Raw genomic sequence first — 27,916 nt, forward strand, 5'->3', positions numbered from 1 at the left:
GGACTGGGGCTGGAGGCGAGAAGTTGCGCGCGGGCCGCGGGAGCGAGCAGACGGCGAGGCGGGCGTGCGGGCGTGCGGGAGCCGGGCGCGGAGGACCGGGCCGGGGGCGAGGAGGCGGCATGGAGCGTCTGGCGCCCCGTGCCTGCCTGGCCCTGCTGTGGGCTTGTGTGCTGGCCGCGGCCGCCGCGGCGCAGGGCAAAGAAGGTGAGTGTGCGCGCGGGGCCGCCCGGGTCCGCAGCAGCCCGGGCGGCCCGACCCCGGGAGCCCGAGCCTCCCGGAGCCCCGCGGGGCGACGCGCGCAACTTTGGAAACCGACCTGGCGCCTCCCGGCCCCGGGTGCCGGGGTCGGGAGGGCGCGCGCTGCCTTCGCGACGAATCTGGGACCCCAGCCCGGGTTACCGGGCTTCCGGGGACTGTGGGGTTGCGGCCGGGCGCGCGGGGCTCCGAGGCCGCCGAGAAGGGGCCGCGGTGCCGGCCACGCGGTCGCAGCCCGGGCGGCGCCTTCAGGAACGCGTCCCGACGGGGGCGCGAGGGTCCCCTTGGAGAATGGGGTGTCTGAGAGGGTTTCCGCGGGCTCAGTCTCTTGGTGACCTGTCCTCACTCACCCGCTGGGTCCGATTTTGCCGAGAAGCATTCCTGTGGAGGCCCCTCGTTTTGGGGAGGGGGCTCTTTGGCCGGCTAGGAGCCCCCTGCGGAAGGCCCTGCTCCCTGAGGGCTTCTCCACGCCCCCTTTTGCCTCCAGGCGGGCAGGAGAGTGCAGGGGGAGTTTCGGGCCAACCTGCCCACGCAGAACCACCCTGTCTTCCCAACCGGCATTCCCAGGCTCGGGGGTCAGGTTCGGGGCCACGAGTGCGGACAGGAAGTCCCAAAGTCAAGCGTTCTGAGCTAGGGGTGACTCAGAACGAGGAAATGCGGCAGGTGGGGGCGCGGTCTCTCGAGGTGTGGAGCCGTCACCCCAGGGCCACCGGGGAGTCCGGGCATCCGGGGGTGGGGGACTGAATCACCCACCCCCGCCCCAGCGCTCCCTGAGCGGCGCCGGGTGAGGGGCCCCGCAGACTTTGCCCTGGGCGGGGCAGGTGTGTGGATGGGGGCGTTGCCCCTCAGCTAGGGTCGCAGAGAGGATGGGGACTCCCGTCCTTGGCCCAGGACCTTCCTGTCCACCCAGCCGAGGCCGGCTTCGGTTTTCAACAGTGAGAACACGTTTTTCCCCCGTCGGCCTGGGCAGAGCGAGGCTTCCGCAGGCTCCAGCAGGGGGAAGTGTAGAGGAAACCCCAGGCCTCTGAGAAGGTTCCTTGAGCCTTGCTTTTCTTTTTCTGTCTCCCAGACTGGGGTTGGAGGCTTTGCTTTTCCAAGTTGGGAGGAAAAGAGGCCAGAGCTGGAGCTGGTGGAGGTGGAGTGGGGCAGGGGGTGCATCCTGTCCCAGTTCTTGGATGGGTCCCGGGCTCCTGGTCCCAACTTGCAGGAGTGGGTGGCAGGGATTTCTGTGATCCCCAATACTCACCACCCCACCATCACCCTGCAGCTTTTGGTCCTCCCCCTTCTTGGGGAACTGTGCTTGGAGAGAAGGGGAGAGACAGCTGGAATCCCTATAGGCTTTTCTGGAAGGCTGTCCTGGGGGTGAGGGGATTAGGCAGAACCGACACTACCCCGAGCTGCCAAGCTGTGCCTGGAGTCGTCTGGTGCTTGGGCCCCATATTGCCCCCTCCCCAGCCTAGATGACTAGCCACCCCCTCCATGGGATTGAGGAGGAAAAGGGTGTGGGCTGGAGGGTCCTGGGATGGGGGAGCGTTTTTGCTTAGGCTCCAACAGCCCCTGTGGACGACTCCCTAGGTGTGCCCACAGTGGTGGTGGTGGAGGGGGGGCGGTGGTGATGGCCCAGCTGGCAGTTGCTAGTGGGTTTTGTTCTTTGGTTTTCAGGCCGAATGCGGTGGATCTGCCTGGGGCAGATGGGAGTGGGGTGGGCAGAGAGAAAGACCACATGCCCCTTCCACCCTTAATCTAGAAGACCGCTGCTCACATCCCTTCTCCTTTCTCGCCCCCTCCTTGTGGGCAGAGGGGCCGGGATGTATTTGGAGTCCCAGATGGAACCTGTTAGATTCTCAGCAGCCACTGAATCTGTCCTCCTTTTGCAAATGGGGAAACTGAGGGAGGCCCAAGCTGAGCCCTTGCCAGCCAGGGCCCTCTGCACAGAGAGGGTCACATCTGAGCATCTGGCTTTTTGAGCTGCTAGAGCCCAGGGCCCCTCGTGTTGTGGTTTCACGGCCGATTTTCCGAGGAAGCAGAGTCTCTGGGCACAGATGCAGTGGTGCCGATGAGGTGGCTGATGGGAAGGGGGCTGGAGAGTGCCCAGGGGCCCTGGAAAGTCCTTGGCTCGCTTCTGTGATAGCCCAGCTTGCCCTCTGTCCTCTGCCCTTTTTTCTTTTTTCCCCACAGAGGCCCTGCCCTCCCCCTTTTCTTTAGGAATTAGCTAGTTTTGGTGAACGAGGGATGCAGGGAGCAGGGGGGTACCTCCAGGTAGTGCTGTGTTTGGGTAAAGAAAGCAATATGGACCCCTAAGGATGACGTCTGTCATGGAACTGGAGACAGAGAAGGGGTGGGGTGAGGGACCGAGGGCTCATGGATGGGCCCTGCCTAACCAGGGCCTCTCAGTGAAGGCTCCAGGGGCGGCCAAAAGGCTCCCAGGCTCCCACCCCTTCCAGGGAACCAGAGCCCTCAGTCCCTGGAAGAGCTTAGGGAGAGAGAGAGAGAGAGCCGCACCCTGGCTCCTGTTCCTGTTCCTGGTGATCGGTTCTAGGGAATTTCCTGGGAGGGGGCTATGGCTGGAAGCCCCCAGGGGAGGCCTCCTTCCTGTGTGAAGGCTTCTTTTCTTCTCAGATTGAGCCCCGTGATACTTCTAGAGCCAGGCCTGGGGCTGGAAGGGGAGTGCACTCTGGGAGGGGTGGTGGGGTTCCCTCTGTGCCAGGTTAACCCTTCAGAGCCTGAGAGCTATGAGCCCCCTCCCTCGGGGGCATGGACTGCAGCTTCCTACCTGTCTGAGGAGGAGGGGATCTGCAGAACTAGGCGGGGGGCACTCACTGGGGTCCTCCTACCCACCCAGCTGGAGCCAGGAACCCCCAGATCCCTTCCTTTGTAGCCAGAACATTCCATCTGCCGGTGGGGTTAGTGAGTTTTCCAAGCCTGGGCCCTGGGCATGTCCGAACAAATCCGTGCCCCTACCCCACCCCCTCCAGCCACCCTCCTCTATCCCCATAGCCTTGGGACAGGTGCCACATCGGATTTCCTCCTGCCGGTCTGGGCTGCCGGGCCCTTCCTAGAGAGATTTGGCTCGGGTCAGCGGCGGGTGGTGGTGCCTCCCACCAGGGGAGCAAGGCGTTCAGACCCCAGGAGAGGATTTCCAAGACCCTCTCTGTCCCCCTCACTCTGTACCCATCCGTGAATCAGGCCATGTCTGTCCCCCGCCTGCCCGGGCTCCACCCTTAGAGTGATTCTTCCAAGTCCTAGTCTTGAGGAATGCTGCCTCTTGAGGCCATATTCTTCATGCTCCAGGGTCCAGAGGAAGTGTGCTCAGTCCCTTCCCCCTTCCACCTGAGGATTCTTACCCTCCGAATCTGGGGACTTTGCATAGGGCTCCATGCCTGAGTTTCCCCAGCGTCCCTGCCCTCTAGGGAGGGTGGCACCGCCTGGAAGCCACCTGGACTTTACTTGGAAATGAAGGTGGGACCGTGCTGGGGTCTTGGGTCATGGCTGCAGCCACTGAGCCTGGCAGAGAGCCAGAGGTGGACTGACAGGTGCTGCCCAAGGGCAGGGCCAGATCTAGGGAAGCCCCTGGCAGTGTGTCCCTCCCCCGGGCTCCAGATGGCTCTCTGGGGACAGCATGGTCCTGGCACCTGATCCCTCTTGGGTCTGGAAGTCCCCTCTAAAGGTTTCCATCTCTGTCCCACCAAGCACCCCTGGTAGGGCAGTAGCCAGGGGTCAGAAAGACATGGCAGGCGGACCACTTTCCCAGGGAGGGGACCTTGCCAGCTGTGTGTATCTTGGGCCTCTCCTAGAGGCCCCTATGGGTTCAGAGCTTTATCCTGCCTGCTCTGTGGCTTTTGTGGTGGGGAGATCAGTTTCCAGACACCCCCGCCATCAGTCCCCCCTCTCCTCCCTGGAGCTGTTCCCACCTGTTAACAGCCCTCCCTTCTTGGAGTGCCAGGAGACGTGTGTGTACATATGTGTGCCGCGTATGTGTGCGACGTGGCCTGGGTGGGGTTGGGGATGTTTTGTGCTGGGGGTGGGGGGGAGATGTGGCAGGAGCAGACATGGGCGCTCCCCAGGCCCACATGCCTGCTGAGGGGCCTTGTTTCAGGAAGCAGACGGGGCGGCGTGGCGTCACTTAACGAACGGTCCTGCCCGCCCCAGCTCTCTGCCCAGCTGCTGTCCCCCTGCTGGGCTGAGCTCTGTCCTGCTCTGCCCAGCTGGGGGCAGACCAGAGGGGGGTGGTGTGGTTGGAGCTGGGGCCTGGGAGACAGGGGGCCTAGTCCTCACCCATCCTGTTGCGTAACTTTGACCGGGTCCCGTCCCTTTCCCAGGTCCCTACTTCCCTGTCTGTCGAGGGACAGGTCTTTGGGATATAGTGACCTTGTATAGTGGGGTCTCTTTCTGAGAGCTGAGGAAGCTGTCAAGGCTCCTGGGGGGCTCTCAGCTTTCCCACCATGGCCTGAGCCCTGGAGATGCCCCCGAGCTAACTGGCCCTCCTTCCCATCTCTTCCAGTTGTACTATTGGACTTTGCCGCCGCTAAAGGGGAACTTGGCTGGCTCACGCACCCATATGGCAAAGGGGTAAGCCTTCAAAGTCAAGTAGGGGCATGGGGATGGGGAAACTGAGACCCAGTGAGGATGGGGTCAGCCTAGATCAAATAGCTCAGCCAGAGATCAAACTCAGGGTCCCGCTTCCCACACCAGGCTCTGCCATCCAGGCTGGGTAGGCTGGGGGTTGGAAGGTAGGGGAGGGACCTGAGAGGCAGAAAGGACTGGGGAGACAGCTGAAGGCCCTCCCAGAGCAGGGGCCCTCGGATGACCCAGTGGGCCAAAGCTCAGAGGACCCCCACCTAGTTTCCTCTACCTACCTCTTGGGAGGGTAAGGGTTGAAGGTTCCCTATCTTCAAGGTCCCAGCCCAGAAGGTGAGAGGTAAGGGAGAGAGAGGGAACAGTGGCTCCCAGGTCCCATAGCCCAGGAAACTGGATCTATTCCTTCCTGCTGGGCCTCTCTCCCTTCTCCACCGGCTGTTACTTCCCCTTCCTGCTAGGGGCTGATTTGTTTTGCCTCATCCCCACCCAAGTTTCCTCCCCTCTGTCCTGCCCTACTGTGACCAGGATTGGTGGACAAGACACTGGGATCCTTTTCCCAGCCTTGTGTGATTTTGGGGAAGATACTGCTGCTCTCTGGGCCTCAGTTTCCCCTCTGTGTAATGGGCACTTGCTGAGTTTGTCCGGGGGCCCTGAGCCAGGGAGAAGTATGTTTCTTGTGGGGGGGGGCGGGTGCAGTTCCCACTGCTGGCCAGCTCTGCGTGAGTCAGGTGCCTATCCCTGGCCACCTTAGCCCTGTGCAGGCCTGAGATGTAGCTGTGTAGATTTCCAGGATCCTAGAATGTCTAGCTGGGGGGAAATACAGATCACCTAATCCAACCCAGTCATGATACAGCGTGGGAACCTGAGGCCCGAGGGCATTCGAGAGGGGCCTTGGGCAGCGTCATATAGTGTAGTCCAGGCCTCTTTCCCCAGCCCCTCTGCTTTTATTCATTCATTCACTTGTTCGTTCAACAGATATTTTCCTGAGCACCTACTCTGTTCCAGGTAGGCCCTGGGGTTGCATAAAAGAATTAGATGCAGTCCTTGCCCCAACGAACTCCAGAGTCTAGTCTGGGAGCCAGATGTAGGTATCAGCACGTAGGTTCCAAACGCTGTGATTAAGGGGGTATGGAGACTGAGAGGCAGAGGGGGCACATGGCTCAACCTGAACAGTGGGGCATCATCCTTTGTTTTTGACTTAACCCTTTCCCCTGCCACTCACACCTGTACACACACACACAGTAGATGATGATGATGATGATGATGATGGTGACACTGGCTGCCAGTGTGACAGTGCACTTCTTACCCACACCAGACAACGTGCTTGGCATTTCGTAGACACTCTGTCATCTATCCTCATAGCAATTCTGCGAGGCAGACCTTGTCTCCCTCCTACAGATGCAGACTTGGAGGCTCAGAGAGCTTAAGTGATCCACCTGAGGTCACATGGGATCCCCCAGACCCCACCCCCGGCTCCCAGTCCATATAGAGGGACAGGCCGCAGCTCAGCCACTTTGCAGCCTGTGAGGACGAACTTGAAGCACCTCTCTGGGCTGCAGTTTCCCACCCCTATAGCGAGAACTATAAAACAGCATCCCGATGCCCCGCTCTGCCTCCTGGGCATTGCCTCTGGGCCTCAGTCTCTCCTCGGGCGCCTGCCCACACTAACCTGTCGCCCCCACCCCCCGCCCCCCTGCGCAGTGGGACCTGATGCAGAACATCATGGACGACATGCCCATCTACATGTACTCTGTGTGCAACGTGGTGGCCGGCGACCAGGACAACTGGCTCCGCACCAACTGGGTGTACCGCGGCGAGGCCGAGCGCATCTTCATCGAGCTCAAGTTCACCGTGCGTGACTGCAACAGCTTCCCGGGGGGCGCCAGCTCCTGCAAGGAGACTTTCAACCTCTACTACGCCGAGTCGGATGTGGACTATGGCACCAACTTCCAGAAGCGCCAGTTCACCAAGATTGACACCATTGCGCCCGACGAGATCACGGTCAGCAGCGACTTCGAGGCCCGCCACGTGAAGCTGAATGTGGAGGAACGCTCCGTGGGCCCGCTCAGCCGCAAGGGCTTCTACCTGGCCTTCCAGGACATTGGCGCCTGCGTGGCGCTGCTCTCCGTCCGCGTCTATTACAAGAAGTGCCCCGAGCTGCTGCAGGGCCTGGCCCGCTTCCCCGAGACCATCGCGGGCTCCGACGCACCCTCCCTGGCCACCGTGGCTGGCACCTGCGTGGACCATGCCGTGGTGCCACCGGGGGGCGAAGAGCCCCGCATGCACTGCGCGGTGGATGGCGAGTGGCTGGTGCCCATCGGTCAGTGCCTGTGCCGGGAGGGCTACGAGAAGGTGGAGGACGCCTGCCAGGGTGAGTGACGGTACAGGGGTGGCAGGAAAAGGGGCTGCTGGGGTGGGGGCTGTGGTCCTGGCTTCTAGTGTCGGCTCTGGAACTGTGAGATCCTGGTAAGGTCATCCCCACTCGGACTCTGACCTGCGGAGGGGTCTGTTAGTGGAAATCACAAGAGCCTTCCCGGTCTTCGGTTTCCTTATTTATGGTTGGGTTCACTCATTCACTGAGAAGGGACACACTGAAAAACAGGAGACTATGGAAGGTTAGGAGCAAGGATTCGAGGACAAGAATGCCTGGGTTCAAATCCCAGCTCTACGTTTAGCTGTGTGACTTTAAGTCAGCTTCTTAACCTCTCTGTGCCTGGTTTCCTCATCTGTAAAGCAGAGACAAACATAGTGCCCACCTTGTAGGGTGCTTATGATAATCTAATGACTTAATGCTCGTAAAGCGCTTAGGTCAGTGCCTGACACATAAGTGCTTTTAAGTGTGGTTGTTATTTTTGATTCATCCCACAAGTATAATTTAAATATCTACTATATACCAGCGCTGTGGACCCATGATACAGTCTCTGGAGCTCGTTCCATCCCTGTTAACTCACCGCATGACCTTAGGCAAGTCACTTAACCTGTCTGGGTCTCAGGCCGCTCTCTTGTACACGGGGTGAGGGAACTGGACCCAGGATTCCGTCCCCTGGCTGCACCTGAACCACCTGGGGAGTTTTGGGAAAATGTGTGCCTTGAGGTAAGAGTGGAAGGGAAGTGTGAGATCTGACGTTCCCCAGGGCCACGGTCCCAGGTTCTCCTGATGAATCTTCTACTGCTGACAAACGGAACCCAGAAAGGGGCCAATTATACTGGACTCTGTCTGGGAACGGGGCCTGGGCATTTGTGAGCTCACATCAGGAGGCCGTGGCTTGGCATGGCCAGGGCCTGTGACAGCGGAAATCTCTACAGCAACGTGGAATTTTTTTCAATGGGTGACTTTTTCTAGAAATGGCTGTGGGGCAGGGCATTTGTGGAATGCAGGCCAACCTTTGGAAGGCCAGCTCATCCTCTCTCTCTGGGAATTTCTTTGCCGAGATAAGCGGGGTGTTGAGAAATTGGGGTTTAGCGCCTGTAGTTCTACGTACCCACTGGGTGATCTTGGGTAAATGTCTCTTCATCTCTGGCCCAAAATAGGAAGGCTTTTTACTTGTCTTTTTAGCTACAGATCCTGCAACACACGAAGTAGGGTGAAATGTCGGAGGAGACTGAAGCCTTTTCTGATCGGCTCCATTTGCCTCTTAAAGCCTCAGAACCTTGCTTAACATGCTCTGTAAGCCCCTGGATAAGAAGTTCCCTTTCTGGCCATAAGCCCGTGGTGTAGTCTCTGCTCTGGCCCTTCCTACCACCCCAGTGTCCTCCCAGCTCCCCTCTGCTGTCTGAGTCTCTCTTCCTTAGGCGGCCCCTGCTTTAGGTGACCTCGAGCGCACATTCCCAGTTTCAGACAATGACTGCGGGGTGGGGGGGCCCCCGAGGCAGCCCAGTGGGTCGAGCAGGCTCCTCCCACATGACATCCTCACACAAGAATGCGGGGGTGGGGGGGCGGTGAGGGGCAGCTGAAAACTTTCCACAGGCTGGTGATTCGGGCCCTGCAGAGATAAGTGGACATTGGGGTTGGGGGTGTTCTTTCCAGCAAGGCGGGGGGCAGCCTTCCTTCCCCTGGAGGCGGGGGGTCAGGGTTCTGGCAGGCTTTGTTTGTGAAGAGCTGGACGGGCCCCCGGGTAGGGAGGACTGGTTTCCACGAGCAAATCTTTGACTTTCCTGGTGGATCCTTCTCAACCGTGAGCCGCCCGGAGTCCTGGATTTTCTTCCTTGAGATCCCTCTCCCACAATTAAAATTCCCTTCGGTGTGGTCCAGGGGCCACCGGGTGGCTGGGAACCCCCAGCCTGGCTGCTCTTTATCCCTGCAGATGTTCTCAGCAGCCCCTGACCATGATGCCAGTGGAGAGAAAAACAGTAACTCCTGTAGACAAGTGATCTTCACCGGCAGGTGTGAGCTAGGCGAGCACTTTATCCGAACGCTTTGCTCGATCCGGCCCACCTTGAGGAGGCTGAGGCTCAGAGAGGCAAAGAGACTTGTCTGGAGTCACACGGCTAAGGCGTGTGGTCGTATCAGGATTTGAATCCAGGTGATGCTGCAGCTCCGGGGCCGGAGGATGGGCCGGGAAATGGGGCGGGAAGTGACCAGTTCCTTTGGAATCCCTGACTCAGCTCCTGGCCAGGAGACAAGCTCTCTGGGTAGTCCCTGGATGGCGGGTCCTGGCGCAGGAGGGAGGGTGATCGGGGGCTGTTACTAAGCACACTGAAGGAGAAACAGAGGCAGGTGCAGGGCCCGCCCTCCCTGCCTGGCCCTCCACAGCGCCGTGGACCCAGATTCTCCCACTGGGGCTTTTACTGATGACAGATGGAGTCCAGAGAGGGGTGTGGGTTCCCTGAGGTCACTGAGCACCTGGCCCAGGTCATCTTCAGAGCTCGCTTCTTTTCAGGGTTCCTTCCCCAGGAAGCTTGGCACTCAGGAAAGAGTTAAATGGACAACGGCAGGGAGGCACCTCCCAGGTGCTGTGATCGGACAGGTGGGCACACTGCCCGGAGAGCTTTCTGAGCTATGTCAGGAATGAGCCAGCTTCACTCCGGTCCCCAGCCCTGCCCGGGGTGGGGGTGGGGGGGGACAGCGGAGTCGCTCAGGCTGACCATCATCTCCCCCGGGGCGGCTTTGTCTCTCCTTCCTGTGCTGGCATCGGCAGCTGAGCTGCCGGGGCCCTGCCTGGCGCCTTGGCCGTGGGCACTGCCGGCCAGGTGAGCAGGTGGCCAGCGGCCTTGGCCAAAGGCTCAGCCTAGCAGCTGGGAGGCCAGAACTGGAGGTGGGCACCGTGAGGAATTCCTTCTTTGGAGGCTCCTGCTCCTTCAAGGGGCCCGGCCCCCTGGGGATGTCTCCTGTCTAGTTTCCCTGTCACCCGGTTCGTAGGGACACCCGAGTCCGGGCACCAGGCTGAGCATTTCACGTGGTTTCCTTCAGTCTTCACAAGCCCAGAAAGGCTGAGGACTTTAGCTCCATTTTATAGATGAGGAAACTGAGGCCCAAAGAAAGGAGACAGTGACTAGTGACCAAAAGAGCTGGCAGCTGGCATGAGGAGGGCAGTGTACTGTGCCCAGCTCGCTGCCCCTGGCATGTATCCTACCCATAAACGATATGAACTTGGCAAGTCCCCTCTGGGCCTCATTCTCCCCATCTGTAAAATGGGTGGGTTGGACCCCTGCCGATCTAGTGATCAGAGTCCACCTCCTGTGACTTTCTACTGAAAGCCTAAGAACCTGGATTGCTCGGGCAAGCTGTTGACTGGGTGACCTCACCTCGTGCAGCAAGGATCAGGGTCCTAGTGCTGGCGTCCTGAGTGGCCCAGGCCTAGTGGGGGTGGGGGTGGGGGGCCCAAAGTGGAAGGGAAGGCATCCTCTGGGCAGGGGATGGCTCTAGTTACGGTGGTCTTTGGGTAGGGTGGCCCCAGGCTGTGTCAGGGGCTGTTGGCAGAAGCCCTGCTTAGTCAGGACATGACTGATCCTCAGGCTGGCGGCTCTGTGAGCTGTTGACTCTTGGGCACGTCCCCTTCCTGGGGAGTGCCACCGGGCCTGATTTCTGTGGTTTCCTCTGGCCTGCTGGGTGGGAGCCACGGATGGGATGGGATGGCCGCTCCCCACCTCTGTGCCCTGCCTGCCCCGCCCTCAGCTCACACAGGGGGCAAATTCACACCCCGGCAGCTCAGTGGGGTGGCCCCTCCCTCCCTCTCCGGAGGTAAGTGGGTCCCCTGAACGGAAGGAAGGAGGCAGGGAAAGCAAACAGAAGATAAAAGGCTGGTGGTGGGGAGACAGCAGGAGGCGGAGGCTGGCGGTGGGGGGAAGCCAGGCTTATCTCTGGCACGGTGGAGGAATGTGCCTGAAGATAATTCTCCAGGGTGTGTGTGAAAGGGGCAAGGTGCTCGCCACGGGGACATCCCCACATGGGGCTGCCAGAGCCTGCTGGGGAGTGAGAAGCCACCGGGGTCTGGGGCCTGGGGCCGACATTTCCCCCGGACGTTTCCCCTCGTCGGCAGGGTCGATGACTTCTGGGTCACCATTTGCTGCCCGGCAGGGCAGGAGACAAAGTCCACGCGCTTTCCCCCTGAGCCTCGGGGAGGTGACTGGCCCCAGGTGAATTGCCACTATGACCTCTTGACCCCGTGACCTCGCCACTACCAGTTTGGGAGGTGGTTGGGCCTGGGGGGGAGGGGCTCTGCCAGGGGCTAGATTTGCGTCACTCCAGAGGGTGTGTGTCCCTAAGTCACTCCACGCTGCCATCTGAGAGGCGGGCACTGGGAACTGGAAAAACCGGGGTGCCGCTCTGGGCGCAGCCACCGTGCCCCAGTTCCCCTGCTCGGTGGGGCCCGGGCCTGCCAGGCAACCTGCACCAGAGAAGCTCTCCATAGGTGTGCGTGCCAAGGCCGGGCTCTGGCGCCGGGCAGGTGGGCATCCTGGTGCACCATCCCTGCAGGGCCTCCGAGGGCACTGCAACCCTACTCACTTCCGTGGCGAGTGTTTAACGTACACGTCCTAGGCTTTGCCATCTTCGCGCGTTCATTTGCTCATTCGCCTATATCCATCCGGTCAACAGACGTTAGCTGAACACCTACTGCGTGCCAGACCCGGGGCCGGGCCATGGGACGCCTAGAAATGGGACTCTGTACCTGGTCTCCAGGAGCTGCCGGTCTCAGAGAAGATCCTCATGTGAGCAGAAATCATTTCAAATGGAGCACGAAAGCCAGGCCGTGCATTCCCCTGAAGCAGAAACAGTGTTTATCTCTCTCACTATCGTATCCCAGATTGTGCCAGACACGTAGGAAGTGCCCAACTTCTATTTGGTAAACAGAAGATTGAGTAATAGATGCCCTAATGGGGCAGAAGAGGGCCAGAAGTTGGGCAGTCCGGGACGGCTGTGGAGGGGCGCTCAAGCTGGGTATGGAGGGATGCATAGGAGTTCCCCGGTTGGCTAAGGGACCATGGCTGTTTGTGTATGTGCGAACACCCGGTGCGTGACCCCGTCCCCACTTGCGTGTCCAGAATGCCAGGAAATCTAACCAAGTCAGAAAGACGCGGGGGCTTGTTGGTTGGTGTCCTCCATGCAGATTCTGGGGCGCCCCCAAGCACGGGCACACCCTCCAGGGCCCCCGAGGACAGCCCCTCGTAGTTGTGCGGCTGGAGGAGGGGGCAGCACATTCCCGTCAGGCAAGTACTTGCCCTGTTGATGCTGCCTCTCCACTGTATTATCTAGCATATCCACAGCGGAAATCTCTCCAAATTCCCTCTTTCCTGCCGGCAGCAGTCAGGCCACCCCCGGGCTCTGGGGCCAAAGAATGGAAGCTGGCTCTTCCCCCCACCCTCCGCCTTCCTCCTCTTGGCACAGGGCTGGGGGCGCTGGGGAGCAACCGCCCGGTGGGGAGTGGGGGCACGGGGTGGGGGGGGTGGGGGGTTGCAGGTGGCTAACCCCTTCTGGGTAGAACCAGGCCTGAGCTGTGGAGGGGGTTTGTGGGCCCCTCCCCAGCCTGAGGGCCTGGGCCGGAAGGCGTGATGGTGGTTCTAGGGGCCCCTGAACATCCCCACTCCATTGGGCCCAGACACCTGGAGCCGGTACTTACCCAGCGCACAGGCCCCTCCAGGGACAAGTCAGGGCACTTGGGGGAGTGAAACCCCAGCATAAAATGGCCCAGCTCTCTGGAATTTCAGTTTTACTTGAACATTTGGGGGAGGAGAGAGCTATTTTTGTGATGTAACAGATACATAAGGAGGAATGCAAAACGCACGTGGATTTCTGAAGTACAGTAGGAGGCTTGGTTCCCCAGCCAACACTCCGGGCTCGATTCTACCTTTCCTTTGCATTGGCCATTATTGTGCCCAGGCTGAGAAAAGAGCTTTGTCAGGGAGGTGCCCCCCCCCCCCGCTGCCCCCGTCGCCCCCCAATCCGCTACCCTCAGCTGCTCTGAAATTAGTCTTGGGATTTTCTGGCTGGGTCAGGACTCATCTCCTGTCTCTTCGGGCTCTTTTTAGAAATGTTGATTTCTCTTTGTGCTAAATCAAGATGTTTGTGGGAGGAGAGGGGCTCAAAGTCGAGCGTCCTGGGTTTAGGTTTTGGTTTCGTGTCTTAGGAGCTTGTTGACCTTGGACACGTGGTCTTGCCTCTCTGGGCATCAGACTCCTCTCCCCGAAAGTGGCGTGAATGATACGGGGCTCCAGTTTAACAGGCTGGTGGTGGGGACTAGGAGTGTCAGATGCTTGCTGGGCCCAGGAGCGGCACACAGTAGGTGCTCAATCAGCGGTCCCTGCTAGTGACTGGGGCTCCAGGCTCTGCAAGAGCGGGAGTTGGGTCCCAGGCCCCCTCTGTCCTTGACGAGCCCCCTGCCCTGCGGCCTGCGCCCTTTCAGGGCCTGGGCTGGGGTTCTGACGTGACAGCACGTGGAGGAGTGGGCTGCCAGCGTGCCCTTGGAGTCCTGTCCCCTGACTCCCAGTCCTGCTCCCCTCCTCCTCTCACACAGGGAACGGGACAAGGAGGGAGACTCTGCCCAAGAATTTTCTTGACGGTGCGGATCTGACCGTGCCGTTTTGCTCTACATCAAACCTTCAGTCCTTCAGTGGCACTCATTGTCCCTAGGATAAAGTCCTGGCTCCTTGGCCTGGCATTAAAGGCCTTTCTCAATCTGGCCCCTGGAAACCTGTCAGCCTCATTGCCTCCTGCCCCCACTCGTACTTTCTGTGTTTTCTGTGTTAGTCCTGCTCTTTCTCGGCCTGACCTTCCTCCAACACTGCTGCCCCACTGAACTCCTCCTCAGCCTCTAAGCCCCAGCTGAACTGTCCCCACTCTGACTCCTCAGACCTTAGCTCTTGCCCACCCCAATGGCAGACATTATCATGTGTTCCTGTCCCCTGAGTTCAGGGGCTTTGTCTCATCTCAGGGTTCGTGCCACAGAACAAAGAACGTGGCACTAAGGTTGGAGGTGTCTCAGGACATTGTCCGCAGAATAAGCCGGAGGGAGGTACAGTCATGGTGGGGCTGTAGAAGAGGTTGTAGGAGAGGGTGATCCCACCCCACCCTGGCCACTTGTGCAGCTGCCTAAGCCCTGGGCTGCCCTGGAGAGTGGGCCTTGTGTCTGGGCAGCTTCCTGCCTAGGAAGCCAGGAGGGGGCTTGGGGCAGCAGCAGGACAGGCTGGTGGGAGGAAGAAGCCTCTGGAGTCAGGTGCCTGAGCCCCTAGCCGGCCTGGCCAGGACAGGACCTTCCCCCCCGGGGGAGGAAAAGCTGCTTCCTGGCGGCCCTTGTGAGTGGCGGAAATGACTCGATCCTGGAGGCAGCTCCACGGAAGATGCCGGGGGGAGGGAGGGAAGGAGGGGACCGGCCTTTCCTGCTTCCTGGTGGGCCAGCCCCGGAACAGGAAGGCAGTCGGGTCCCGGGGTGGGGGAACACCTGCAGGGGTGGCATCCTGAGCGGGTGTGCCTGGCTGATCAGCCGAGATGGTGGTGAGAGTCCGTCCACAAGCACCAACGGTGTGGATGTAGTTACTGCCCTGGGCAGCTTGAACCTTAGGTGGGGACCCATCAGGCTGGTCTGCACGGATCAAAGGAGAGGAGGCAGGCGGGCAGCGCGCTCTGTCCGGGGCCGAGCCAGGTGTGAGGTCAGATTCTCGGGAAGCCGAAAGGGGAGACGGAAGCCTTGAACGCCAGGCTCAGGTGTGGCCCTTGTTTCGAGAGCAGGCGGGGAGGGCGCAGAGGTTCCGAGCACAGGGGCGAGGCACTCGTTGTAATTTTAATTTAATTGTTTTAAAATCTAAATCCAAGTTGGTTAACATGCAGTGTAACAATCACAAGATGTTTCACCGGAGAGAAAACAGGCCCACAGGGGTGTGTTTAGCAACTTGCACGGGGTCCCCTGGCAAGGTCCCACTAGAGAAGCCGCTGAGGGGGTGAACTGTCTCTCCCTGTGTCTGCCAGCCTGCTCCCCTGGATTCTTCAAGTCCGAGGTGTCCGAGAGCCCCTGTTTGAAGTGCCCCGTGCACACCCTGCTGTCCCCCGAGGGGGCCACCTTCTGTGAGTGCGAGGAAGGCTACTTCCGGGCACCGCAGGACCTGCCGTCGATGCCCTGCACTCGTGAGTCTTGCGGTGGGTCGGGGAGGTTGGCCGGGGTGCGCGTGGCGTGCCGGTTGACACGTCCAGGCTCCCGGGGCCTGAACTCTGCCCTCCGTGCAGGCCCGCCCTCCGCCCCGCACTACCTCACGGCTGTGGGCCTGGGCGCCAAAGTGGAGCTGCGCTGGACGCCCCCCCAGGACAGCGGGGGCCGTGAGGACATCATCTACAGCGTCACCTGTGAACAGTGCTGGCCCGAGTCCGGCGAGTGCGGGCCCTGCGAGGCCAGCGTGCGCTACTCCGAGCCGCCGCACGCGCTGACCCGCACCAGCGTGATCGTCAGTGACCTCGAGCCGCACATGAACTACACCTTCGCGGTAGAGGCCCGCAACGGTGTCTCGGGCCTGGTGGCCAGCCGCAGCTTCCGCACTGCCAGTGTCAGCATCAACCAGACAGGTGAGGGCTGGCCCGGCTGTGCCTCTGAGGCCATCCGGGATGCGGGCGGGGCTTCCGGAGGGTGGCCGCCCAGGGTGCAGCTGTGTCTGGAGACAGGCAGCGGCAGGTGGTTAAAGTCATAGTCTGTGGGGTTGCTTCCGAGCTCTGTGACCTCTCTGGGCCTCAGTTTCCTCACCTGTAAAATGGGAGTAGTAAGAATAGAGTCATTGAGAGGATTCAATAAACTATTATATACGAGGCTCTTAGAACAGTGCCCAGTCCACAGACAGGTTATACCAAGAGTCCCCTGTTGCTTTACTTTTAGTATTTATGCACTCGTAAATATTCGTAGGGCACCCCGAATGTGCCAGCCCGCGGGATCCAACGCCTGCGGCTCTGTGCTCTGGGGCCGGAAGTTAAGAATCCCAGCTGGGGGGGGGGGGGGGGGGGGGGGCGCCTGGGTGGCTCAGTCCGTTAAGCGTCCAACTTCAGCTCAAGGTCATGATCTCACGGCTTGTGGGTTCGAGCCCCATGTGGGGCTCTGTGCTGACGGCTCAGAGCCTGGAGCCGGCTTCGGATTCTGTGTCTCCCTCTTTCTGACCCTCCCCCGTTCATGCTGTATCTCTCTCTGTCTCAAAAATAAATACACCTTTAAAAAATTAAAAAAAAAAAAAAGAAAAGAAAAGAAACCCCGCTTGGGATGTGAAGAACCAGGGCTGTGGGTGAGACTGGGTCTGGGTGCACTCACCCCCCTGCCCCCCACCAGCTCCTCACACCCTTCCCCCCCGCCACCGTCCTGCCCAGAGCCCCCCAAGGTGAAGCTGGAGGGCCGCAGCACCACCTCGCTCAGTGTTTCCTGGAGCATCCCCCCACCGCAACAGAGCCGTGTGTGGAAATATGAGGTCACCTACCGCAAGAAGGTAACTCGAAGGGTCGGGGCTGGGCTGCAGGCAGGGGGACTGGCTGGTCAGAGGTGCTTATCACATCCTGCAGATGGGGACACTGCGGCCGGGGGTTTTCCCAGCAGTCACCTCTCCCAGGCCAGCACAGCAGAGTGCTGTGGGAGAGAAGACACAGTGCGCTGGAATTTTCAGGAGAGAGAGTCGGGATGCAGGCAAAAACCTGGTCTTGGGGGCGCCTGGGAGGCTCCGTCGGTTGAGCGTCCGACTTCGGCTCAGGTCATGATCTCACGGCTCGTGGGTTCGAGCCCCGTGTCGGGCTCTGTGCTGACAGCTCGGAGCCTGGAGCCCGCTTCAGATTCTGTGTCTCCCTCTCTCTGCTCCTCCCTGCTCATTCTCTCCCTCCCTCTCTCTCTCTCTCTCATAAATAAATGAACATTAAAATAATTTTTTTTAAAAGGCTGGTCTTTAAAAAAGCCTGGCCCAACCTGGTCAGACAGACCTAGGTGTGAGTTTTGGGTCGTGCACCTGCTGGCTATAACCTTGTGTGACTCACTTCGTTTCTCTGAGCCTCGGTTTCCTCATCTGTAAGAAGAGTGTCGAGTGTGCTAGAGAAAGTGAGCCTCCTTGCTAGGCTGGGCTGGGAGTGGTCTCTGGCGGGCTGATACCCCTGCCCTGCCCTCATCGTCGGCCCCTCTCTCCGTGGCCACCTCCAGGGGGACTCCAACAGCTACAACGTGCGACGCACCGAGGGCTTCTCCGTGACCCTGGACGACCTGGCTCCGGATACCGCCTACCTGGTCCAGGTGCAGGCGCTGACGCAGGAAGGCCAGGGGGCCGGCAGCAAGATTCACGAGTTCCAGACGTTGTGTGAGTTGGGTACCGGGAACGTGGGCCCTGAAACAGAACAGGTGGGACATCTGAGAGGAGGAAACGGATCGGAGAACTTAGCGATGCCCCCCTCCTGGTCAGCCTGGGCCTGGGATAGCCCTGTGTGGGGGTCAGCCCCAAGTCTGGGGAAGGGGCGGAATCGAGGGCTGGGGGCGGGGGACCAAGGACGTGCATTCAGGGCAGTATTGTGAGAAGGAGGGACGTGGGGTCCGGCATTGGCAGACTCGGTTCAAATCCCGTGGCACCGAGAGAGTCCCACACACCTGGAAAACTTAACTGTTTTCCCTGGGGAGGACCTCTCATTTGCCATCTATGAAATGGTAATAAATATTCTCATGCACCGTCACAAGTAAAAGCATCCAGCACATGTCTCGGGTCCCTCAAGTGGCCTTTGGGTGCAAATCCAAATCCACGGCATTGCCGTGATTTGGAGCGTGGGGGACTCCCTTGACATCAGCTGGTTTTCCCTGACAGCCACAGAAGGATCTGGCAACATGGCGGTGATTGGTGGTGTGGTTGTTGGCGTTATCTTGCTTCTGGTGCTAGCAGGAATCGGCGTCTTCATCCATCGCAGGTCAGTTGGAGCCCCGCCCGGGCTTCCCAAGGGCTGAGGTGGGACGCAGAGGGGGCGGGAACCTCAGTTTCCTGTCTGGAAAATGGGGCTGATGGTAATCTAATCCCTGCCTCCTGGGGGCCGTGAAGAGGCAGCCAGCCGTAAAGTGCCCAGCACAGCGCCTGGCACGCCGCAGGAGCTCAGGACGTGGCGGTCATTATCTTTGCTCTTGGTAGTAACGGTGTGTCCACACTTCCTCTGGACACGCAGGCAGGAAGCTCTGGGAGCTCTAATGAGGAAAGCCCTCATTATGGCCACTTAAGGGGCCATTATGGGGCGTAGATCCCAAGGAGCGAGCCCTGCTTGCTTGCTCATTTCCTCCCCGCCTCTCCCGCTGCCTTCCCTGCACCCTCTGCCTGCTGAGCAGAGTGCTGAGCTCACCAAGCGCCCAGAGGGGAGCAGGAGGCTCCTGGCCAGAGCAGGTCGCTGACCTCCCTGTGTGTTTGGTTCTCGGGGGGGGGGTTCTCTCAGGAGGAAGAGCCTGCGGACCCGCCAGTCCTCCGAGGACGTTTACTTCTCCAAGTCAGGTGAGAGGCAGCACCCCTCCATGCCCCGCCCCGCCATCCCTGAGCTCGGTGGTGGAGATGGGGACAGCCTTGCAACCAGGGCTCTGCAGTGGGCAGCTCAAAGGGGCGGGGCCAGGAGCTTGGTGGTCGCGTGGCCTCCTCCCCTTCCACTTGGGTGACCCCTCCCCAAACTGTGACCCCGGCCCTCCTGCTCCCTTCCAGAGCAACTAAAGCCCCTAAAGACATACGTGGACCCCCACACGTACGAGGACCCCAACCAGGCTGTGCTCAAGTTCACCACTGAGATCCATCCATCCTGTGTCACGCGGCAGAAGGTGATCGGAGCAGGTGAGTGCGGCGCCCCAGCAGAGGGGCCTGGGACCCGGGTGGGAGCGCCCGATTCCCCGGGCTGACGGGGTGCTCCTCCCGCCTTGTCTTCCTTCAGGGGAGTTTGGGGAGGTGTACAAAGGGACACTGAAGGCGTCGGGGAAGAAGGAGGTGCCCGTGGCCATCAAGACGCTGAAAGCCGGCTACACAGAGAAGCAGCGGGTGGACTTCCTGAGCGAGGCCAGCATCATGGGCCAGTTCAGCCACCACAACATCATCCGCCTGGAGGGTGTCGTCTCCAAATGTGAGGGCTGGCACCAGGCTGGGGACGGGAGACCCCCCCCCCCACCTCGCCCCAGGGCCGGACCACCCATGGCGGGGGTGAAAAGGGGCTGCTACCAAACGGGCTCTGTCCGTAGCTGTGCCCACCCCCACCCCCAGCGGTGCCCCCTGTCCACGACTCTGGCCACCCCCTCAAACCTGTGTCCACCCTCTGCAGATAAGCCCATGATGATCATCACTGAATACATGGAGAACGGGGCCCTGGACAAGTTCCTTCGGGTGAGGATGTGGGTTGGGGTAGGTGGGGGGTCCAGGGCTGGTGTGCCCGGGGTGCCCCGGGGGGCTCGGGGGGCTGGTGGCTGAGGGCCTGTCCTCTGGCAGGAGAAGGATGGCGAGTTCAGCGTGCTGCAGCTGGTGGGTATGCTGCGGGGCATCGCGGCCGGCATGAAGTACCTCGCCAACATGAACTACGTCCACCGCGACCTGGCCGCCCGCAACATCCTCGTCAACAGCAACCTGGTGTGCAAGGTGTCCGACTTTGGCCTGTCCCGTGTGCTGGAAGATGACCCCGAGGCCACCTACACCACCAGCGTAAGTGCTGGGGCCGCTGTCGTCCCCGGGGATGAAGGGCTCGAGGGCGAAGCAGCCTTCACTCTGGGCACCTGGGCACAGCCCTCAGGAGGCGAGAACACTCTAGGGAGCGTGGAGGAGGGGCCCTGACTAAATCTGGCCTGGCTGCCAGAGTCCTGGGGCTGGCCAGAGGGGCAGTAGTGACCGGGCCTGGGTCCCCCACAGGGTGGCAAGATTCCCATCCGCTGGACGGCCCCGGAGGCCATTTCGTACCGCAAGTTCACCTCGGCCAGCGACGTGTGGAGCTATGGCATCGTCATGTGGGAGGTGATGACCTACGGCGAGCGGCCCTACTGGGAGCTGTCAAACCATGAGGTAGGTCCCCTCGCCCTGCCCGCCGTCTCCTGAGCCGAACTGAAACCCTTCGCCTGTTTCTGAACCCCAGCGGCTGGGCAGAGAAGAATTTTGGGGGCTAACCTTCGTCTGGTGCATTCAGTAAATGTTTATTGAGCGCCTAGTATGTGCCAGGCCTTGTGCTGGGCTCCAGGCCCAGTCCCTGATTATAGTCAGTGGAAGGACAAGGAAACAAGCCGATGGAGGGGGGTGGGGGGGAGGGTGTCTGTGTTCCTGCGTGTGTGCACCCGCGTGTGCATGTGATATATGCGTTTGTGTGTGTGTGCATGCACATGCCTGGTGCCTCACGCAGCCTGGAGGCTGAGACACGGAAGGGGAAGGAGCCGTGTCTAGCTCCTAGCTGAAGGAGTGTCTCCTATAGATGTCCCGAGACTGGAGGGAGGCTGGCTTCAGCCTGGGGCGCCCTGGAGGGTGCAGGGTCAGGAGCCCCTTCCTCCGTGGAGCTCTGGAGACAGACCCTTAGCACTAGCCGTCTGTACCTCTGAAAGTTGTGGTCTGAGTCAAGAAAGGAGGCCCATCCCCTCTTTCTGGGGCTCCCCTTCCCTACTCTGCCCGCCTGCATGTACGGGGCCTTCTCGGGGACCCTGCCCAGATCTGGCACCTGTGAAGGCACGCCTGACCGTCCTGCCTTCCCAGGTGATGAAGGCCATCAACGAAGGCTTCCGGCTCCCCACCCCCATGGACTGCCCCTCCGCCATCTACCAGCTCATGATGCAGTGCTGGCAGCAGGAACGCGCCCGCCGCCCCAAGTTCGCCGACATCGTCAGCATCCTCGACAAGCTCATCCGAGCTCCCGACTCCCTCAAGACCCTGGCTGACTTTGACCCCCGGTTAGTTCCATATCCTCTGTGCATGGCGGCCCCTACTTTTGACTCCTGAGCCGCTTCAGTGCAGCGACTGGCCAGGGCTAGCGGACAGGGGGCTCGGCACTTACACGGGGGCTTTACTTACACGGGACAGGGGCTCAGGTCATGCCAATGGACGCCATCGACATATATGGGAAATGTGTTGGGCAGTGTGCGCCGTGCCTAACATGTTTTAACTCATTCAAACAACCGATGAGATGGGTCCTGTAATTATCCGCCTTTTGTTGATGAGGAAGCTGAGACAGGGCGATTAAGTGTTTTATGTGCTGGCAGGTGGCCAGGCTGGGGCTGTGCCCCCAGGAACCTGAATCTTAACATTTCATTATTTTGTGGTTATTGGTGGTGGCGTTGCCAGCGGGGGTAGAGGGGGCAGCAGGAGCTGTAAACGCTGAGGGCTCGCGACGTGCCAGCCTGTCTCCCTGAACCCTGCCTGATCTGGCTTCCCTGTTGCCCAGGTAAGGAAACTGAGGCACGGGGCAGCTGGGCGAATTGCCCAGGTTTAGGGAGCAGCAGGCTTGGAGCCTGGATGCGACAGTCCCTCACTGGCCGGTGGGGGCTTCCTGTTACAGCGTGTCTATCCGGCTGCCCAGCACCAGTGGCTCAGAGGGCGTGCCCTTTCGCACGGTGTCCGAGTGGCTCGAGTCCATCAAGATGCAGCAGTACACAGAGCACTTCCTGGCGGCCGGCTACACCGCCATCGAGAAGGTGGTGCAGATGACCAATGAGTGAGTCTGCCCCCCCCCCCACCCTTCTCCCCACCTCCCCGCCGCTCCCCCTTACTCTCTCTTTCTCTCTCGGGGGAGAGAGGCTTCACAGGAAGGGCAGAACCAGGCCGGCAGCCAGCAGTTCTGGGCACTCGTTCCTGGCTACCCCCCCCCCCCCCCCCCCCGTCTTCCTGCATCTTTTTTTTCCAGAATGGGAAAATAATAGTAATTGTAATAAGAGCAGTGTTTATCGAGGGCCGACTATGTGCCAGCTGTGAGCCTGAGCACTTTGAATCCGTGTGCATGCTAGCTCGACAGGTGGTCTTGTCAATGTTCCCGCCAGACGCGTGAGAAAAGGGGGTGCAGAGAACGGCAGTGACTTGCCCAGGGTCCCATGGCCACTAGGGGAGCAGCAGGATTCCAGCCCTGGCCAGTGAGGGCCCAGAGCGCAGGGACCACGGAGGTCATTCGTGGAGAAACTGAGGTTCAGAGAGGTTACGTGGCCCACCTCAGGGCACACGGTCTGTAGCTGGGAATCTGGGGGAAAGAAAGGCTTGTCTTCACAGCTGGTGTCTCCTTGAATTTCCTGATTGCCTTGTGATGAGTAGATGTTACTACTTCCCCCATTTAGCAGGTGCGGAAACCGAGGCTGCCAGGTTATGTAGCTTGCCTAAGGTCACACAGCCAGGTAGGGGCAGCATTCCTGCCCAGGATGCCGAAAAGAAACGGGCAGAGCCCTTGGACTTCACGTCTCCCCAGGTGGTTGACTCTGGGCCTGCAGTCCAGCCTGACAAGAAGTGCCAGTTGCCCCGGCCCTGGCTCAGGGCACAGCCCTGTGTCAGGCCGCCCTGTGGGAGCTCTGCTTTCCCCTCCAACATCGGGGAACTTTCCCGGCATGGCCTTGGCTCGGACACCTCTTCCTGCCCCGGCGGGGAGAAGATATTATCCTCTTAGCCTTTTGTGCCTCCAAAAATAGCATTAGGTCCCAATAGCCCAGCTCGTAGAGGGTCCAAGGTCAGGGCCGGAATGGGCCCTGGGGCTGGGAGGTTTTGGGAATCACACGGAGGGGTCAATCTGGGCCTCCCACAGTTCGGGGTCACAGAAGTTCTGGGATCTGGGCCTGAGCAGGAATATTCTCCAGGGGCTTTGAAGACCGCTCAGCTGGGCTTCTGGCGGCTGGTCAAAGCTTCTTCAACCAGGCCACGGCCCATCCCAGGGGACGGGGAATCAGACAGGGACAGAGCTGGCCGGGGGGAGGCCTGGAGACGAGGAGAGAGGAGACGGGTCCCAGGATATTTTTGTTGCCGGCCAGCGGCAGGGTCCCAAGCTCGGGCTGTGCAGTCACACTTTGGCTTCAGGCCCCACATCTGCCGCTTCCTCGCAGGGGACCTTGGTCAAATTAGGGTCCATCTTTGGGCCTTGGTTTGCATTTCCCTGCTGTACAGATTGCATGGGTGCAGTTCAGGTGACAGCACATGGCACCCCGTAGGGGCTTAATCCACATCACTCTCCTCTCTCCTCCACCCCCTCGCTTTCCGCCTGAAGCCTGTGGGCAAATGCCAGGGTTCCTGGGCCCCCTCCTGGAACAGCCCCTTTGCCCCTCCAGGGGCTCCCACCAGGGACAGCACAGATTCTCTTGTGGGTGAGCAGAGCTGAGGGCAAGGTGAAGTGCTTACAGGAAACACATGTTCTTAGAAGCTTCCCGAAATAGCCCGGGGTGCTCCTTGGCCAATTCCTTTCCCACGAGCAGGGACAGGGCTATCTTGGATGGAGGGAGGCTGTGTATATGTGTGTGTGTGCATGTGTGCTGTGTTTTGAAAGGCCTGAATAAAGGCAGGAAGTCATTCCATGCTCCCTCCTCCTCCCACCAGCTCGGTGGTGCTCAGAGCTCAGGCCTGTGTGACTCACCACCACTGCCTCCTTCTTGATTTCAAATAAATGAAATGAATGGGGATCTTAGAGCACTTTTTTACCCTGAGGGTTGTGTCTACACATGCCGTGAGTCCCGGTGGGAGGCAGTGAGCTGGTCTCAGAACTCAGCACTTTCCCCGATGGGGTCGGGGTTTAGGCTCCAGTGTCCCTTCCCTACCCCACTCTGGTCCCCCCCAAGGAGCTGGCTGCTTGTTCTCCTGCGGTCCCACGGCAGCCACCTTTCCTCAGGTCGAGCATCCACCACACTATTTTGGAGTTGCTCGAGGGTCTAGCTAGACTAGTGGTTCTACCTGTCTTTTGAGGAACTAAGGAAGTAGGGGACGTTGTGCCCCAGGAAAACGCCCTGTCCCATGTCTGGGGTGACACAATACAGCTTTCTGTGACGGAGGCACAGGCTGATGGGGCTTATGGTCTCTTCGTGCCCTCAGCGTGGGCTTGTGCCGACGGACTGTTTGCTGAGGCCACGGATCATTCACATGCGAGGCTCCAGGAGCCCTCTCTCACTCTTTGTGGCCAGGCCAGCACACAGTAGGCAGGGGAGGTGTGGCCTTTGAATTTCCCAGGACCGGGGTTGGCCTTGAGAGACCTCAGAGGAAAGGTAGCCCCCGTCACGTGTCTCCCTACCCCCATGATGAGAGTCGATGGGAATGGCAAAAGGGAGACTGAGGCTGAGGCAGGAACAGGCTTGGGATGGTCTACAAAGGCCTGTTTTGGTCACATGCCTCCCACAGGCATCAGTGGGTCTGTGATTCTCGTCTTTTGGGTCTCTGGTTAGCAAATGAGGCAGGGAAGGTATCGGGGTCTCTTTTGTGTTGAAAGAGGACGGAGTTGGGGTGGGTGGCTCAGGAGCGTCTCACCAAAGCTTCCCATTTTACATATAAAGAAACTGAGACCCAAAGACAGGACAGGACCTGCTCAAGGCTTTGATGAAGTCTGGGACTAGAATTTGGCCTCTTGCCTCCCAGCCCAGGGTTTTTGTTCCCAGGTGGGTCCCGGGAACAACCTCCGCTCGCACCCTGTCAGATTAACTACACCGATTTGGGAGAGGGGCCCAGGGCGGCCCGGGGAACTGGCTCCGTGTCCCCCAAAGCAGCCATTCATTCATTCAGTAGGTACTCCTTGAGGACCTACTGTGTACCAGGCCTGTCCTGGAGCCCAGAGGACTAGGTCTCTGTCGTAACTCTCCGAGTTCCCTGGGAGCGCACTCTGAGACCTATAGGTGTGGGGAAAGCAGCACTGCGTTTTCAGCACCCCTGGCTGTTTCGGTCAGAATGGCCCATGGTGCTTGGTCAGGACGTTCTCCCAGGTGTCGGACTTCTGGCCTTCCTGCCATGGTGGGAGCAGCCAGCCCCTGTTGGAGGTCCGTGAGCCACCCTCCCCGCGCCCCTGGGTCTGCCCTTCCCCGCTCAGCACTTCTCCGAGGTCTCCCAGAGCCTGTGGGAAAGTCATGTCTCCAGAATTGCAAACAGGAGCTCGCACCATATAATTAGTTTCATTTACAGCCAGGAGACGGCCCATAAAAACCTGGGTGTTTTCATGGGTTTGGGCTGGTGGGTGCGGGTGGTGGAGGGGAAAAGTCCCAGAGTGAGCAATAAACATCCTGCTCCAGGGCTCCTGGGAGCATAAGTGGTTTTATAAGAGGATGGAGAGGCATGGAAAGGGGGGCGGGAGGGGGCTGTGGGCTCCTGGGCACGTCTTTCCATCTGGCACCCATGCCACTTTTCCCCCCTCTCTGCCACCAGTTTCTGGGGTCTGCCAGCCTTCGGCTAGGTACTCATCCCATTTTACAGGTGAGGAAATTGAGGTTCCTAAAGGGAAAACACCTGCCTCAGTGCGACCTGGTCACCTGACTGGTGACCCGCAAGCCCCTCCCATTGGAAGCCTACAGAACTTTAACCTTCGAGGTCCCGCTGGGAGCGGTTCCTGAGTTCTTCCTCAGTTGTTAGCAGTGGGCACCCGGAGGGAGTAGGGGTGAAATGAAGCGGTGGCTGGGAAGACACCTTGGGGGGAGAGCTTTGAGTAACACCCCTAGAGGGTCCCTGCCCCCTGCCCCCTGCCCCCGCTCCTCTGCAACTGATGATGGTGTCAGCGCTGCCTGGAGAAGAGGACAGACCCAGAGTCTGGTTCGCGGCTTGGTCAATTTCCAGCTCTTTCCGCCTCCCAGCTGTGTGACTTCACCTCTCCAAGTCTCAGTTTTCTAATCTGCAAAATGGAGATGTAAAGAGCACCTGCTGTACAGATCATTGTGCAGATTTGATTGGGGCGGGGGGAGCTTCTAGAGTCGGTGCTTCTGTTCTTTATGGGTACTTAAGTTTGTTTATTTATTTATTTGTTTGTTTGTTTATTTATTTATTTATTTTGGGGGGGCAGGGGCAGAGAGAGAGGGAGAGAGAGAATCCCAAGCAGGCTCTGGGCTGTCCGCACAGAGCCTGACGTGGGGCTCGAACTCACCAGCCGTGAGATCAAGACCTGAGCCGAAATCAAGAGTCGGACGCTTAACTGGCAGAGCCCCGCAGGTGCCCCCAGAATCAGGGCTTCTCTCGCTTTCTTAACTTTGTCGATGTTAGTGAGCTTTCGGGATATAGAACCTCCCATCAGGCCTCTGCCCCCCTCCGTGCCCCCCTCTTCTCCCCTACCTCTCCCCAGCCAGCCCCTAACTCCCTCTCTTCCTCACCCACAGCGACATCAAGAGGATTGGGGTGCGGCTGCCCGGCCACCAGAAACGCATTGCCTACAGCCTGCTGGGACTCAAGGACCAGGTGAACACAGTGGGGATCCCCATCTGAGCCCCAGCCGGCCTCGAACCCCCTCGGCCAAGAATACTTGAAGAAATGGAGTGGGCTTTCGGCCTGCTCTGCACTGGGCCACCAGGGACCTTATTTATTTTTAGTTATTCCATATGGATGCCACCCTGAGGCCTCTGCTGGGGGGGGGGGGTAGTCTTGTACGACACCTTGGCCTAAACTGAGGACACGCTCAGGGACCCCGAGCTGGGGGCCTGTTCATCTACGAAGGACAGACTGCCAAGCACTTAGCAGGCACCCCCATGGCCCCAGCACCCCCTGGGGCAGGAGCCCCGCCAAGGCATTCAGACAGACACACAGGACATTTCCAGACTGACCTCCCCTTTGCTGTCTTGGGAGGTGGAAGGGAGGGGTTAGCCTGTGGCCATGTGAACAGGGTACCTCAAGTCCCACCCACGAACGAGAATCGGACAGCCAGCAAACTCAGCTGGGCAAGACCCACGGTGGTTCCCCTGTCCCTCTGGTGCCTTCCTCAGCCCCCCAGGCCCTGTCCTCAGCCCCAGCGGGCCAAATCTTGCTTCCCCGGGGCCCTCGCAGGATGCTTGGTTGTGTTGAGGTGTTTTTAAATATATATTTTATATTTTGTGGAGAGTATGTGTGTGTGGCAGGGGGCCTGGCCAGGGCTGGGGACAGACGATGGCCTGTGTCAGACATTCCCAGGCTGGGGGCCGGTCCATCCGGTCTCCCTCCCCTTTAGACAGCATTCGCTACTCTGTCAGTGTTAACGATTTTGTTTTGTTGGGTATTTTTTTTCGAACCTTAATTTATTATTATTTTTTTTATATTTATTGTTAGGAAACGACTTATTTCTGCTCTGGAATAAAGTTGCAGATGGTTCAAACTGATCTCGGTTTTGAGTCTTTGGGGGAGCCGTGGGGGCGGAGAGTTCACTCCGAGCGCTTAAACAGAGCTTCTCGTCCAAGGCACACGCAGTGAAAGTGTGGGAGTGGGGGTGGGTGGGAGGTGGGCAGGGGGCCAGGGAGCAGGGAGCTGGCCCTGCCGAGCCTGGCCTCCACGCCAGCAGGCCTCTGTCACCTTTGATCTCTAGACTTCTGGAGGGCTGGGAGGCAGGAGAACCATGAGAGCAGCCACCGGCTCCCTCCCACACGTCTCTGGAGAGCTCGTTGCAATAGATTCTTCGACCATCCACGTAGGGCTCTGAGGTTTACAGAGGCTTTCCACGAGTTTTGGCTTGTTAGCACCTCAGCACTCAGATTTTGTGGCAGCCCCGTTTTACAGAAGAGGAGAACTGAGCTTGGGCCTGGGGACAGGGCTTGTCCAAGGCCACACGGCAAGTCAGAGGCAGAGG

General features: G+C 59.6%; 1 protein-coding gene across 2 annotated transcripts; it reads left to right on the top strand.

Moving 5' to 3' along the window:
• Nucleotides 1-27,446, top strand: EPHA2 (EPH receptor A2). Of its 2 annotated transcripts, XM_049617998.1 has the most exons (17): nucleotides 1-204; nucleotides 4,757-4,824; nucleotides 6,535-7,204; nucleotides 15,233-15,388; nucleotides 15,488-15,820; nucleotides 16,604-16,719; nucleotides 17,415-17,568; nucleotides 18,064-18,163; nucleotides 18,674-18,729; nucleotides 18,931-19,056; nucleotides 19,154-19,339; nucleotides 19,535-19,596; nucleotides 19,699-19,908; nucleotides 20,113-20,262; nucleotides 20,938-21,131; nucleotides 21,737-21,892; nucleotides 26,484-27,446. In XM_049617998.1, exons 1-17 carry the CDS (start codon nucleotides 120-122, stop codon nucleotides 26,587-26,589), a joined length of 2,928 nt encoding a protein of 975 aa, XP_049473955.1. In that variant the 5' UTR covers nucleotides 1-119; the 3' UTR covers nucleotides 26,590-27,446. The 2 variants fall into 2 exon arrangements, with proteins under 2 accessions (XP_049473955.1, XP_049473954.1); XM_049617997.1 differs by having other exon boundaries at nucleotides 19,154-19,596.
• The last annotated feature ends 470 nt before the right edge of the window (nucleotides 27,447-27,916 follow it).

The sequence above is a fragment of the Panthera uncia genome (genome assembly GCF_023721935.1).
Source record: "Panthera uncia isolate 11264 chromosome C1 unlocalized genomic scaffold, Puncia_PCG_1.0 HiC_scaffold_4, whole genome shotgun sequence".
Lineage (NCBI taxonomy): Eukaryota > Metazoa > Chordata > Mammalia > Carnivora > Felidae > Panthera > Panthera uncia.